Source organism: Sorex araneus, chromosome 1 (assembly GCF_027595985.1).
Source record: "Sorex araneus isolate mSorAra2 chromosome 1, mSorAra2.pri, whole genome shotgun sequence".
Lineage (NCBI taxonomy): Eukaryota > Metazoa > Chordata > Mammalia > Eulipotyphla > Soricidae > Sorex > Sorex araneus.
Window position 1 is genome coordinate 58,545,434 of NC_073302.1, and position 16,564 is coordinate 58,561,997.

Below are 16,564 nucleotides of genomic sequence, written 5' to 3' on the forward strand. Positions count from 1 at the left end.
TGATGAAACCCAAGCCTTCTGCAACATGTGTTCAGAGAGCAAGCTCTTTCTCAGATCCCTGTGTCTGAATCTTTAGCATGAATCTTTTTGAAAATTTTAGAAATTTTATTTCTTAATTATTTTTTAAACACCCTATTTGACTAGCATAATTATTCGGCTGTTGGTGTTCTTGGATGTACCATGTGTTTTGCCTTTTACCTGAGGAATGTGCAGTTCTTACAAATACAAGTCCTGTCCTGCTCCATTCTGGTATACTAAATGATTGATAGAGATTGAGTTATTATAACAGAACCTTGTTACAGGATCAGTGTCTCCTACTTTGAAAATAAATGACTCACCCAGACAGCAGCATTTATTTTCTCTAAATGACTAGGGATGTAGCAATAGGAGACCATTATCCTGTGACAATATTCTGTTTCATTGACATTATCTAACGAATGTAATTGGTCCATTACTAAATAGAGGTTTTGTTACTGATCAATTTCACGTGATTTCTAAAACCATTAGGATAATAAATATGCCATCAGAGTAATTTCATTGACAGAATGTTCTTTTTTTCTTCATTTACATTTGTTAGAGAAAAATATAGATTTAGGTTGAACTTAAACACTACAATTTATACCAGTTTTGACTACTTTTCCATTAAGAGAAATGGAATATTGTGCAGCATAATCATATTTGTATTGAGCTGCTGAACTGATGACCTTCAAGTTTTCATGATTTTTTTTCTCTACTACACTAAACCACATCAGATTATAATAGTTCCAAAGCAATTAGTTTACTACCTCAGTTTAATGATTTTATTTGAAATAAGTTCCAGATCATTTCTAGGGCTTTCCTGTAAATCCACTAAAGTAACACATTAGTTAAATCAGCCCTAACCATTACCAGTGGGGATAATAATAGCATTAGTAACAACAGAAACCTTGAGATGTCTTGTAGCATAAATGTTTCTAAATGCATGGCTTTTCCCCAAATGTTCTCCTCTAAAAACTCATCTGTAATCTTGTTAAATTAGAACTCTTTCCAGTATCTTTCTGACTTTTACAGTTAAGGTTACAGTATTGATTTTATTTTATAGTCCATGGCTCTCAGATGCTTAACACTAATAAGCCTCTATAGCCAAGAGGTTTTTCCCCGGAGGCCCAGGGAAGAGCAGCTATTTACCTATGCCAATATTTAATAAGCGACTAAAATATACTCCAAATCTTGCATAATTGTTCGTGTTTTTTCCTCCTTTCAGATTAGGTTTTCTGACATTACTCCAGACACTTTATCATTGTCTGTCTGTTAAGATGAAATTGCTTAATGGACAAAAGCAGTTTGAAGTGCTTTTTAAAAGCAGTTTTCATTTATTTAGTATTCAGCCTTTTAGTTCATTATTCAAAGGATTTTTTTTAATGTCTCAGGAAGGTGTTTGTGAGCTTCAAAGGGGTTTGAGCTTTAACTTTGTGTTGGGTGTAGGTATAGCCTGGAGACAATATTTTTTATAGAGATGTGATAGAGACTTGTAGTAACATGTAGCTTACTGTGTTTGGGTTCGCATACAGTAGAGAAAGACTCAAACTATCATAAAACGTTTAAAGTTATTGAAGAGTACAGTAAAATAATATGCTTAGATATAGCTAATGATTGAAGTAAGGATTTTTTTTTTTTTTTTTTTGCTTTTTGGGTCACACCTGGCAATGCACAGGGGTTACTCCTGGCTCTGCACTCAGGAATTACCCCTGGCCATGCTCAGGGGACCATATGGGATGCTGGGATTTGAACCCGGGTCGGCCGCGTGCAAGGCAAACGCCCTACCCGCTGTGCTATCTCTCCAGCCCCTGAAGTAAGGATTTTTAACATAAAGACTTTTGTCATATCTCCTTTAATAAACACGTGCTTATTTTTTTAAATTAGCAACATATAATTGAAAATCATTCCTTATCACATCTTACGGTAGCTCAATATTTTTCTAGAGTACAATAAATGTGTGCATATACACATACATGTACATATGTATGTATGGAAAGAGATTTAACATGGCAGCTAATTATTTTTTGAATCATCTGGCATCATCATCAAACTACTGTAGTGGGATTAAGTCCATATGTCTTGTCATAATATTCAGAGCTTTTTGTTAACTTGAAATGTGTAGGAAGGGCTTTTTCACATTTGTCACACAATAATAAAATTTTACATCAGAAAAGTCCTTAGATATTTAGATACTCTGTTTTTCACTCTGTTCACCAAGGTACTTTAACCAATACAATGCAACTAATAAAAATATTAAATGGATCTATATTTATAGATCTATATTTATATTTATAGATCCATTTAACATTTTTGCAACATCTCCCCATAAGACCACTATCAGGGATTTCTTACTTTTAAGTATAAATTCTGGCATGCAGCAAGATCCGATATTTTCCACTCATCTTGGAATCTATATATTAGATGCATAGAACTATGATCAGAATTTCCTCCTATATATAGAATTTTTGCACTACTTTATTTGTAATAAAAAAGATTATTTTGGGGGAGTTGGAAAAAGTAGCTTTCATATATAAGTAAGACAATTAAGATCACCTGTAGTCCTGTCACAGGGATCATCATCATCATCATCATCATCATCATCCCATTGAGCGTTGATTTTCTTGAGCGGTCTCAGTAATGTCTCCATTCATCCTAGCCCTGAGATTTTAGAAGCCTCACTTTACTCGTCCTTCCAAACAGTGCTTCATTGGAGGCTCTTTCAGGGTCAGGGAAATGAGAACCAGCATTGTTATTGGTTTTGGCATATGAATATGCCATGGGGAGCTTGCCAGGCCCTCCCATGCATGCAGGAAACTCTCGGTAGCTTGCCAGATTCTCCAAGAGGGAGAACTAGGCTATAAGATGCTGCTTCCGGAAGCTTGGTTTTATAGTCTCTGGATGTTGGCCGTTGATGGGATTACACGGGCTGGGGGCAGTTTCTGGGTGTGACCACCTAGCTACTGGAAAATGGGGGATCTCGGTGGAAGAGGTCTAGTCCCAATCCGAGCAGGCTTAGTGATTTTAGCCCTGGGTCCCACACACCTTGGTTCCTCTTTTTAAATTACAGAAGAAGCTTATTAAGTTTGGAAAACTTAAAACATGTTTCAGGAACCATATTTATACATTTAAAAACCAAAGGAGGAAGCTTATATGAACTAATATTTTATTTATCCTTGTGGCCAGTGAATGCAGTAGGACCAGACAGAGGCTTTATATAAGGGAGAACGAGGTTCAATTGCCCACACATGGTCCCCTGAGCACTGAGCTAGGAGTCACCTCTGCCACTGCTGGATATGGCTCAAAAGCAAACAAAAATTATATTTGTTTGCTTTTGTTTGTCACAGGGATATCTCATTAATATTCAGGTATATTATCTGTCAATTTTCAATATGTTCTCACCATATATTTTTTGTATATCCTATTTATATGTATATTTTATCCTAAAGTGGGTTGATGTGGTATCTGTTATTTTATAAATATTTTTCTTTCATTTTAAAAAGTGACTTTCACATTTTCTACATAGTGAAAATGAAGTCACATTTTCTACATAGTGACTTCATAGTATGTCACCCTTTGGCTAAAGTGTAGCTTTTGTCATGGTGAGTTTGCTGAGGAGTATTTATTTTCCAAGTTTTTATTTACATGCAGATCTTTGCACTTTAATCTGTTTATTTAATTTCTGCATAGTTTAATGAATTACAGTAAGAATTACAGTACACCTTAGCATACTGCCTGACCCCAAGTCACCAAGTACTTACTCAATAAAATTTTATTAAAAAAATTTATTCATGTCATATAATTACTGAACTAAGTGTAGTGTCTTGTTTGTAAGACTTTTGATCCAGAAAGATTTTAATAATTGGACCAGGGACACTAGCACTCTGGTAGTGAGTGTGGTGATGGGACATTGTATTTTTGAAATACTACTATCAAAAGCACTGTAAGGCATTCTGCTTTGAAAATATAATATGAAAAACATATTAATGAGCTTCCTCAAACTGGCTAAAGGGAAGAACGTATAGATTGCCCTGTGTCTGGAAAAAATTGAAATGTAACACGTGGCTCTGCAAGCCCCTTTGAAGTGTGTATCTCTTAAATATATTTAGGTAACAGTGTCCTTGTGACTCTACCCAAATCTCTCCTTTTTCTGTCATTTATATTTTATTGAAACCATCAGGTGTCACATCATATCACATCTTTTCTCCCTATAAGCTAGCATAGCTCAATTTTATTGTGAAGTAAATGGAAAAATAAAGAGGATACCTCTGCGTAGTGCAAAGCTTTCAAGGAAATACATGGTCTATTGGGTCTCCTTTTTTCCTCCACCAGGACACTTTCCCACCATTAGTCAGTCATTTATCTGCAGGTAAAAGACTGTTAAGGAATCAGCAGCAAACTCCTGGCAAAGTGAGAAAAATGAAAAAACACCAAAGTTGTGGCTGGGATATTCTAGTTTGGATACCATTGATGGTATTTTACATAATGTTTCTACAGTTCTAAATAATCTCTAAACTTCCCTCTTTTCAAGATGTTTTATCAGAAGCCAAAAGCAGAGAAAGAGAATTTGGCAGTTTTCTGAGTGCTGGGTTCTTCCTAGGTCTTTCCCTATCTCAGGAATAATTCTGGACTAAGGCCTGGAGTGAAGGCATCAGCTTTTGAATTCTTGAACTTTTCTGAGTAGATTCAGTAGCTCCTTGTTTATTATCTCATTCATTATAAATAGCATTATTATTTTATGCAGGTAGTTCATTCTTTTTTTATGTTGTCATCCAGCTGCTACCCAGCATGCTATGGAAAGCAGAAATTTCCCAGTTGAACTAGAATTCATTTTTCCACTCTTTTGTTTGCCCTGGCAGGTTAAATGGAGTAATAGATGTGTTGACCACTTTTGCCTTCATTCAACTATGTTTTATCTCTGCAAAGATTTGCTATGTCAGAGGTTTTGTAAAGCTACAAAACTTACATAATAACCTATGGAAGTCTCAATCTGCTAATGGTGTTAACTTAGAAAGACATGTCAATGTAATACAAGCTCAAATTTCAGTTGCGGGATCACTGAAAGCTAAATTTTCTCCTGTGCATACTTTTTTTTGATCTGTATCAATAGCTTAGAAAAGATCAAGGTTAACGTATGTGTGTGTGTATGTGTATTCTCACGCACATGTTTGCAAAAAAGAATCATATAACATTTATTCACTAGATTGATATAAAATATAAGGACGGTATTTTAAACAATGATTATAGCTCTTTAAACCCTTTGTAGTAAAACATACCTCAATGTTAAGTACTAGAAATTAAGCCAGCAAATGGCAACTTATACCTTTCAGTGTTCATTTAGAATTGTTTAGAAAGGAAAAAAGTTCATTTAGAAAGGAAAGTTAGGGGTACGTAAGGGAATTGGACTTTTGTCGTTATTGTTTTGGGATCACACTGTCAGTGCTCATGGCTTACTGCTGGCTCTGTGCCCAAAGATCACTCCTAGTGGGGACCAAATGTGTTGCCATGTATTGAACCCAGGTCAGCGATATGCAAAGAATGTGTCCTACCTGCTGTACTATCTTCCCAGCCCTGGATACTACTTTCAAAAGATTTTGAGATAATCTCTTTCTCAGTCAGATACAAATGTTTTTTTTCCCTTAAATCATAAGAATGACACTTAATGTATCTTAATTAAGCAGTATGATATACTGAAAGTAATAGCTTCCAGAATGTTAAGAAAAGATTTTGCTCATACATAATTGATTTTAAATAGCAATAAACCCTAAGTGTCATTGCATGGAGGAAAAAAATGGATCTTCTAAAAAGAAAATAATTTGTTTTCCAAGTAGTTGATAGAAATCTGATTTGTAACCTTAATGTACTCAAGCATACTGGAAAAGCTAACATATTGCTCTCCTATATGTGAAAAAGGAGCAGGTGTCCCAGACAGGCAGGTGTTATGGTGGCTGTTTGAGCTTGCCCTAGATCACTAGTTGACTTCAGTAAGGTTCTACTAACAGGTGGCTAACTGATTGGAGTGCCATGTGACATTTATCCCGGGAGCGACTTGGATGACAGGCTGCTACAGACTGAGGAAGGGGTCTTTGCTTTGATGAAGAAATTGCCAAAACTCATGTCTCATTAGTGTTTCCTAAGGTTCTTTGGAAGTGAACAACAGTTTAATTAAGGGCTGACGTAAACACGTTTCTGCACACTTTCCCTGCAGCATTTTATCACATTAGAATTGATCAAAATTGTTGCCTTGGGCTGACTTAAACAGATATACATCTGGAGCACCATTTGTGCAAGCTGCTGATGAGTCGAGTGCATACGCTGGGTTTCACAGTGACGCTTGCTTCTCCTTTGTAGATGGAATTACCTTGTTGGGAGATAAGTTGATCTGACTCTTTATTTGCTTAAGCCTTTATTCTCTTTGAAGTGATGCTATGCCATGAATGACACATTGGGGCATAAGATATATAGATGTTACCATGCCAAAAAAGTTATAGGATTGCTAATATAAATTATGTGGTAACTTGATTTTGTTAGTTATTTAGAGATATGCTTATGTCTAAATGAAATGATTTATTTAAGTAGCCTACTTGAACTTTTTCTTACCTGATAGATTTTTATTATTTAATTACACAATCGGAAAACCACAATTAATTGCCCAGTGTTACCTAAACATGGTTTAGACATTGCAGAATCCATGTGAACCTTAATTTTCAAGAATTAAGTTTTCTGTCATTAGAATTCCAACTATGATGTACTATTAATTTTTGTATTTAGTGTCTGTTCTTTCTGTTGAGCTGTAAGCAGCACTAAGCCATTGTTCAATCTTTTGAACTTTATCCCACAGCATTAAATCATTTCTCACACTTTTTAGAAACTCAGTGATAGATTTTGGTTTCTCTCTTTGCTTTGTATTTAAAGTAAATATATAACAATTGCCTTGCACCTTGAACCGACCCGAGTTCGGTTCCCCCGCTCCTCTTGGAGAGCCTGGCAAGATACTGAGAGTATCCCACCCACAAGGCAGAGCCTGGCAAGTTCCCCGTGGCATATTTGATATGCCAAAAACAGTAACAACAAGTCTCACAATGGAGACATCACTGGTGCCCACTCGAGCAAATCGATGAGCAATGGGATGACGATGATACAGTGATATAACAATATCTGCATTTTCTGATGATATCTGTTCAGGCAACATGCATTTAAGCTACTTTAGCAATAATTATTTTAATCATCTTACATGGCTAGTTATCATTCTACCACATAGAGTCATTCATATGTAAAAGGTTCTAGGATTAACAGCTTAGATACAATACCTGTTTTACCCTCTTTCTAGCCTAGAGTTGAAAATAATTCTGTCAGGCTGGAGTGATAGTTGGTTAATGACATGCATGAGGCTGGGTATGGGACTCTGAGCTCACCAAAAGTGATGCCTGAGGACAGAGCCAGGAATAAATCTTGTGCACTGTTGGGTGAGGCCAACCCTGATTCACTCCCCCAATACCATGTTTCTTCAGTCTGTGCATTGTTTCAAGATTTTGATAGAATAATTTTCTAGAGGAAGCAAGCTGTTAGTACACACACACACACACACACACACACACACGCACACACAAACACAAACACTGGACAGAACAAATAAAAACAAATAACCATTTAAAATCTCACTAAATAAATGAGATTTATTTATTTATTTATCACTCAAGCACAGATCAAGGAAACTGAAACCTCCAGAGTTCCTAGAAGTTTGTTTAAGAGAAAAGAAGTCACACTGATTTCATGGATAAAATGCTGTTCTATCAATGAAAGATAAGAATAGAAAGACTTAATTTTCTAGCCCAAGGGAATGTCATGTGCAAGGAAAGGCAGAGCCAAAAATATGTTCCTACTGGTGTCCTCTTTCCCCTGGAGATAATAAGCTAATTAACTTACTTAAAGTATAAATAATATCAAACAATAAGGAGAAACCATATATGCATATAGTTTATATTATTTTATATATACTACATATAGTTTTGCCTTATTGTTGATGATATATTGTATATAATATATATTACCATGTTGGATCTTAAAATAAGAGAGATATTCTTTAAGAGATATTATGCTAGTTATTTAATGCAATGACTTTGATGAGGAAGGTTTGGGAAAAGAGAATGTGAAAAAAGTGACTGATTTGACCAAGATGTACTTTAATGCAAAGGTCCTAGAGCCAATTAGAAAAAAAAAAATTCTGGGATTTTATAAAGATTTTTATCTGAAATTAGTTCACTTATAAATTGTAACTTTCCTATCAAATAGATGATCATTGATGGTTGCCATCTCTGCCTCTAGTAATGTCTGCCTTCTATCAATAGAAGCCTTGCCTTTTTTCTTTACAGTTTTAGTCTTTCTTTACTTTTTGTATTTCTTGAGGTATTTCTTGTCTTATTTGACTTGTATGTTATTATATATGTCGCATTATTTAACTATATTTTTATAAATCATTTAGTTTTCTAGTCAACTTATTTTCAATTTTCTCTTTTAGTATATTCTTCTTCCTGCAATGGGTTATGAAAATATGGCATTATTTTCATAATGGGTTCATGGGTTATGAAAAATATAGCATTATTTTTCTTCACAGAATGATCACTTTAATTCATTTTTCCTCTACGTTTATTGCTTGCACATTTTTTACTGTCAGGTGACTGTACTAAAAATGATGTGCCAGAGCAATAGTAGAATGGGTAGAGAGTTTGCTCTGCATGCTACCAACCCAGGTTTCATTCCTGGAACCCCATATGGTACCCTGAGCATGGACGTGAGTAATTCCTGAGCACAGAGCCAGGAGTAATCCCTGATCACCTCTGGGTGTGATGAAAAAGACAAACACAAAGTTAAAAATAAGAATGATTCCATGTTATGGTTTCACATGAGATCTGTTAGACTGCAGACATTCAACGTAAAAATAAAATTAGAACTCTAGTTTGAGTCCTGTTTAAAGTGAAATAGCTAGAATATTTACTTCTCCCAAATAATTAGAGGTTTCCTGTTTGTTTGTTTGTTTGTTTTCCCGTTGTGGAGACTCACTTTGTGAATCTTAGCTTAGCATATTGACCTGAATAGGCCATGAAACAGTATTTCTTCTGAAAAAATGGACCCCAGATTAATTTAGTTTCATTTGAGGGTAAAATTTAGGCATATGTGGCAGCATGAGCAATTCAACTCTCATCTTTACAGTTGCAAGGCAGTAGATCTATGCTACTGATCTATGCCCTGGCTCCAAAGTTTACTTTTTAATTCTATCATTTTTTAATGTTTGTTTTTTCTTTTTTAATTTATTTATTTTTTTATTACTGAATCACCATGAGTTACAGTTACAAACTTGTGAACTTTTATGTTTCCTTTTTGTTTATATCCCTCCACCAGTGCCCAGTCCCCTCCACCAATGTTCCCAGTATCCCTCCCACCCTCCCACCCCATCCCCCCCGACCCACCCCACCTCTGTGGCAAGGCATTACCCCTTGTTCTCTCTCTCTCCTTTTGGGTGTTGTGGTTTGCAACAGAGGTACTACATAGCCATCGTGTTTGGTCTATATTCTATTTTCAGAGTGCATCTCCCATCCTGTGCAGGTCCTCAAACCATACTTTACCTGGTGTTTCCTTCTCCATGCAAGCTGCCCCTTTCTCCAGCATGTGGGGCCAGCTTCCAAGACTTGGAGCCAACCTCCTAGTACTTATCTCTACTATTATTGGGGGTTAGTCTCCTATTCTGTTATTTAATTTTATATTCCACAGATGAGTGCAATCTTTCTATGTCTGGCTCGAGCAATCACAGTGGGTAGGGCCTTGCATTTTTTAATGTTTCTTAAAAAATCATTTCAGAGTGCTTAGTGGACCCTCGCATTCTTATGTTAATTTTGTTGTTTAAGGAGGAGGTAGTTTTGCAACTTGAAAAGTGATTTTTTTTATGTTGTTGCAAGCCTCTGTAAGTCTCGTGTATTTGTGAATATTAAGATTGAACAGTTACTCAATGCATGCCTACAAGAGAACCAGATAGATAAATGGACCCATAATAATTCGCAATTAAAATTAAGTGTATCATTTTGACCAATAAAATGTGAAAATTTCCTTGCTAAAAAATATATTTTTTATCTAGGCCAATGTTACAGTGAAGTACAGATAGGCAGGCACCACGGTACGGTCTCCTGAGCACCACTAGGAGAGATCCCTGAGCACAGAACTAGGAGTAAGCCCCGAGCACAGCTGGGTGTGGTTCCAAAACAAACAAATAAATAAAGTACACCACTATCTGTATTTCCTAAAATTCTGTACCAAACACTTGTGATTTGCATACGTTACAGAAAACACTCACAAATTTACCTGTGTTTAATGAAAAAGATAACAGTAGTGGTAATGGCTTTGTTAATCTTCTTTAGAAATGGCATAACAAGAATTATATTTCTTCCCATGCTTTGTTTCCAGTTGGTTTCAAAAATAATTTTAGTTTATAATTATTATTTTTACCATGGAATCTTTAGAATAATTTTCAAAGCCTAATTTCATTTTCCACACATAAACATAGGTAAAGCCTGAATCACTGTATCACTGTCATCCCGTTGCTCATTGGTTTGCTAAAGCGGGCACCAGTAACGTCTCTGTTATGAGACTTGTTGTTACTGTTTTTGGCATATTGAATACACCACAGGTAGCTTGCCAGGCTCTGCCATGCGGGCAAGATACTCTCGGTAGCTTGCTGGGCTCTCTGAGAGGGGCAGAGGAATCGAGCCTGGGTTGGCCGTAGGAAAGGCAAATGTCCTACCTGCTGTGCTATCGATCCAAGCCTAAATATGTTAATAAAAAGTATAAAAATTATTTTATTAAACTAAAAATAGTCTATAAAATTATGTAATCTTCAGATAGGCAGCACTGTTCCTCAGCTACTCATCTACTACCATACAGTTCACTCCATTTACCTGTTTTACCCATGTCCTTCCCATCATTTCTCCTTCTACATATTAGTTTTAAATTTTTTTAAAAAATGGACTGGGAAGTTAAGATATGGAATAGAGGTCCTTTCTATCTCTAACAGGCTCTACTGATTCCAGTAGAGAAAAAATATCTACTGAAATTCTACAAAAGAAATTGTAGAATATGAGGGCATGCTCCCCAGCAATGCATAGGGGTTGTCCAGGCCAACCCCTCAGTATTTGGCACTGGTAGTACAGGCTTGATGGTGTGTTGCAGAGGCCAAACTCAGGGCCCACCGGCAATGCTATAAACAAAGATCCTTTTTGGGGGTCATACGTGTGTAGCCTTGATCTCAGGGCCTCTTGCATGTCAGATGTGTGCTTCTGCTCTATGAACTCTCTTTCCGGTCATAAAGTTGTTTGGTTTGTTTTAAATCACATTGCTCTTACATGAAATTTCTTATTATTTTTGATTTTGAAGGTACCTGAAGTGAGCTTCTTGTGTTTTCTCTAAATCTTGGTTTAAATGTTCTCTCTTTTAAAATTACTGTTATCATTGGGAACATCGGTGGAGGAGAAAGGGCACAGATGGAGGGAGGGGTAAACGATCATTGTATGACTGAAATGCAGACACAAAAGTTCATAGTTTTATAACTACTGTAAGTCACGGTGATTCACTAATAAAAAATTTTTTTTTTAATTTTTATTAAATCACCATGTGGAAAGTTACAAAGTTCTCAGGTTTATATGTCAGTTATACAATATTCAAACACCCATCCCTTCACCAGTGCCCAAATTCCACCACCAGAAACCCCAGTTTACCCCCCGCCCCCACCCCCTACCCCCTACTGTATAACTAATGAATTTCACTCCATTTTTTCTTTACCTTGATTACATTCCATAATTCAACACAAAACTCACTATAGTTGACATAACTCTCTCTCTCTCTCTTTTTTTTCTCTTTTTCCTTTTCCATTTTTTTTTTTTTAATTTTTCCCCCTCATCCCCCTTCCTGCGCCTCATAGTATGGTGTACTCCACGCCACGTTGGCCAGCGTGGGGCTTTTGCTTAGCTCATAGTCCAGAGGTGGCTGTTACATTAAGAACCTTCAATATTTCAACAAAAACTTACTGTTATTATTTGGAGTTTCCCCCCCAAGTCTGACCTGTTCAAATGGAACCCTTTCACATTGATGACAATTATAAATGTTAAGTCGCGCGGACGCGGCAGCGTCCGCGCGGTTTTGGATTTCTGTATAAAGTCCTGGGAAAATTCTGCCAGAAATTACATATTTCCTCCGTTAGCCGGCGTGGGGCAAAGGCTTAATTCACAGTCTCCATCCATGGGTGCAGGCACTTGCTGGAACCCCAATTCCTAAAGCTGTCTCTGGTTCCCGCTTGTTCCACATCCACCGGCTCTGCAGGGGCATGGGCGCCCGGGCCGAAAACCCGGCCAGCCGGAGCCGAGCACGGGCCCGACTCACTAATAAAAAATTTTTAAAAATATTGTTATTCATCGCTGTGGCTTCATTAAAAATCTTTTTTTTCATTTTGATAAAGATATGAAGAAATGAATATTACACTGACTCATCAAAAATCAGAGAGGTTATGACAGCTATTTGGTCACAGAGCTGTTACTTATGACTCCTGATAAAATTCTTTTTATAGACTTGATGTTTATTGTCAATATAGTAGCCTACCCATCCTATGAGTGCCATTGTGCTGAAAACACATCTTTCATTTTATCAGATGACTTGTCAGATTTTAGGTAATTTTTCAAGTGATAAAATATAAAGGAAATTGGTTTTTTATATCAATAGCACCAAGAAGTCTTTTCTTGACATAAAATTTTCTTAACTAAATGCAAATTTCATATATTTCCTGATGTATTATATGTAAAATTTTGAGTTCTTTAATTTTTATAATTTTGTTTTAGAGAGAAAACTTAAATAGCTATAAATGAAAATTATGTGAGATCTGGGCTTTGTTCCATATCCTACCCCTTTGATACAGGGGTAGGAAATGGAGATGAAGTAAAAATAAAATAAGTAAAATAAGATTAATTCTGAGTTGATAAGTTCAAGAAGCTAGATAAGGCATCTTGAAGAATCCATTATTATTCTATTTGTGTATTCTGCAAATATTGATATTAAAATATAAAGTTAATGCTTGTTGTTTTGGGAATATTTTACTGTAACATATGAACCTTCATAAAAATCAACATTGTTTAAGGTGTTGAAAACAGGGCCCACCATGCCAACCATGATTTCCCAAAAAATTGTTTAGTATGGCAAAATACAGGGTACAGTTTCCTAGCTGTTCAAGATGATGACTTTCAATTGAACTGGTTTGGTTTAAATCACCTGGCTCTTACATGAAATTTCTTATTATTTTTGCTTTTGAATATACCTAAAGTGAACTTCTTTTGTTTTCTTTAAATCTTGGTTTAAATTTTCGATCTATTTTCGTATCGTTATCTCTACTCTTATTTCATCCTCTCATATCACCTTTAGGTATTATTGTTTTGGTTTTTGGGGGTGTCATACCTCGCTATATTTGGGTCTTACTCCTGACTCTGTATCAGGGATCACTCTTAGTGCTCAGGGAACCATATGTGGTGCTGGGGACTGATCCCCGATTGGCCATATGCAAGGCAAGCATCCTATCTTCTGTTTTATTTCTCTAGCCCATCTTTTTTTTTTTTAAATAATACTAACCTTTTTTGTAATAAACAAATGAATCACTGCCTAGGATTTCTGTGATGGCTTCTTCACACTGTTTTGTAATTATTTTTTTACATGTTTGTATTTTTAAGCTTTATAGACACTAGTTAACTATTGTATTTCCCAGCAACCAGTATAATATCTGGCATAAATTAGAACTTTAATAAATATTTATGGAATGAATGCATTAATTAATCTATCTTTTTAAGTGGTATCCATGATTATGCACCCCATTTTTGCTAATTCATTCTTCATGTAGTTTCCGAAAGGATTTTCTGAACAGTAAATGTGATCTTGTTTTGTCTGTCAGTAACGTTCCTTATTCAGGGCAAGAATTCAGACATTTTGAAATCTCTGGCCTTTCTTTATTGTTTCTAGTCAGTTTCTTGCTTCCTTCTTTAACTCTGTGCCTTTTCACTCCACAGACTGCTTACACTACTTGCCTATTTGTTTCCCTTCATTTTCCTTTTCTTCCCTGTTTTTTTTTTTTTTTTTGGCGGTGGAAGTGGGGCTACACCTTGTAACACTTGGGGGACCCTGTAGTTCTAAGGATCGAACCCAAGGCTTTCACACATGCAAAGCATACACTTCAACACTGGCTCTCTCTCCCATCATAGTCCTCTTCTTCAAAAAATTTCTTCTTCCTGGGAATGTCCTGTCATCCATATTTTAATCATGGTGCTACTTAGTCTGGTGACACTGGAATGTTCACCACATGAATGCACTGAGACTAGAAAAATGACAACAAATGTCCAACACTCCTGCTCATCACCCTTCCTTTCTCTCTACTCTTGATAATAGTTTGCTTTTTCTATCATTTCTTCTTTATTGGAGTGATAGCATAGCAGTTAGGCGTTTGCCTTTCACGCAGCTGATCCGAGTTCGATTCCTCCACCCCTCTCGGAGAGCCGGGCAAGCTACCGAGAGTATAGAGCCCCCGAGGCAGAGCCTGGCAAGCTACCCGTGCGTATTGGATATGCCAGAAGCAGTAACAGTAAGTCTCTCAATGAGAGACGACGTTACTGGTGCCCGCTTGAGCAAATCGATGAGCAACGGGATGATAGTGACAGTGACAATAACTGTTCCTACAGCAATTATTCTTTACTTTTCATCATGTCCTCTCTTTATATGGTAAATCAGGGGACCCAGTATATATTTGCAGAATGAATAAATGAAATATTTATTTATTTACTTTTGCTTATCAGCATACACAATACATTCTGTTACATACTTACAAGTACATCTAAAGGTTTTTTGTTACACCTGCACCTGTTTTCTCTCTATTTTGTCCACAGCAGGCCAAAGACAAGCCTTTGTTTCAATCAGATAATTTTAAGCATGGAAAGTTGTAGAAAAAAAAAAACACCTTGATATGAATCTAAGAGCCAAGGGAAATGTGAAACTTTGTTCTTGGTTTTTCAAAATTTCAAGATTTTTTTGGTAGTAGGAATAATTCCAGTGGTAAACTTCATGAAGCCTTGGGTTAGCACAGTGGAGATTACCTTCTGACAGCTGTTTCAAATTTCCAGCATAGATGGATCTTTGACCCCCATTATATATATTTTTTAAAGTCTAAGTATTAAAAAATATAAAAGGCTGGAAAATGAGATAGTATATCTTGTTAATTTGAACCTTGTATCTCAAGGGTCTTAGAACTTGAGTTTTTTTTTTTTTCTTTTCTATTGCAGATATGTCTTCTCCCACTACTATGAAGAAGCCCGAGAAGCCATTGTTCAGCTCTACATCTCCACAGGATTCTTCCCCAAGACTGAGCACTTTCCCCCAGCACCACCATCCCGGAATACCTGGAGTTGCACACAGTGGTGAGAAGTTTCAAGCCTAGAGGAAAAGCCTTCCTCTTATTTGCAGAGGCCAATTAGGGATGGAGCAAAAGTTTATAGTGAGAGATGCACTGACCATATTTTCTCAGTGGAAGAAGAGATCACAAACTGAACAGTTTTTTTCCTAATATCTGAGAAAAGATTCACAAAGCCATGAGTTAATATCTAGTTGTATACTTTGGGAATTACCTCTATTGGAAAGGTTAACATCATAAGAAATTGGAAATAACCTTATTTATAAGGTCCTGTAATTGAATTGGACAGGAGCGATATTTCCTTCATCCCTCTCAGAGAGCCTGACAAGCTACCCAGAGTATCCTGCCCACACAGCAGAGCCTGGCAAGCTACCTGTGGAGTATTCGATATGCCAAAAACAGTAACAAGAAGTTTCACAATGGAGACGTTACTGGTACCCACTCAAGCAAACTGATGAACAATGGGACGATAGATAGTGCTATAGTGCTACAGTACATTATTGAATTAGAAAAAGATGGAATTTCATGTCTCTTTAGAGTACTACTAAAGGCATTTTAATATGCATTATTTTCTTTAAAAGATCAATATTAACTGCTACTTGAAACAAAGTTATTGAGAAAAATATTAGGAGATATGCTTCTTGGACAATATTTTTTATCCTCCAAATTTTCCTACATGCTAATACCTTAATTTAAGTAGAAAAAAATCAATGATTTTATATTTGTATTTTAAGACACAATAGTAAATACTCTTTCAAAAATTAAAGATTAGATGGGCTGGAGCGATAGCACAGCGGGTGGGGCATTTGCTGGATTCCCAGCATCCCATATGGTCTCTTGAGCACCGCCAGGGGTAATTCCTGAGTTCAGAGCCTGGGCGGGATACTCTCGGTAGCTTGCCGGGCTCTTCAAGAGGGTTGGAGGAATTGAACCTGGGTTGGCCACGTACAAGGCAAATGCCCTATCCACTATGCTATCGCTCCAGTTCAAACCAAATGTATATAAGAATTTTTACATTTGTTGTTTGTGTTGCCAAGATGGATAAAAAATATAGCAGTTATTAATTTGTAG

At 36.4% G+C, this 16,564-nt stretch overlaps 1 protein-coding gene across 4 annotated transcripts in view; it reads left to right on the plus strand.

Annotated features, from left to right (window-relative positions):
* Positions 1-16,564, plus strand: part of NFIB (nuclear factor I B) — a 251,192-nt gene that overhangs the window by 189,154 nt on the left and 45,474 nt on the right. For all 4 annotated transcript variants that reach the window (XM_004600157.2, XM_004600158.2, XM_004600160.2 and 1 more), the window contains exon 7: positions 15,366-15,500. In XM_004600157.2, coding sequence (XP_004600214.1) covers positions 15,366-15,500 — 135 coding nt within the window. The remainder of the gene's footprint in view (positions 1-15,365; positions 15,501-16,564) is intronic.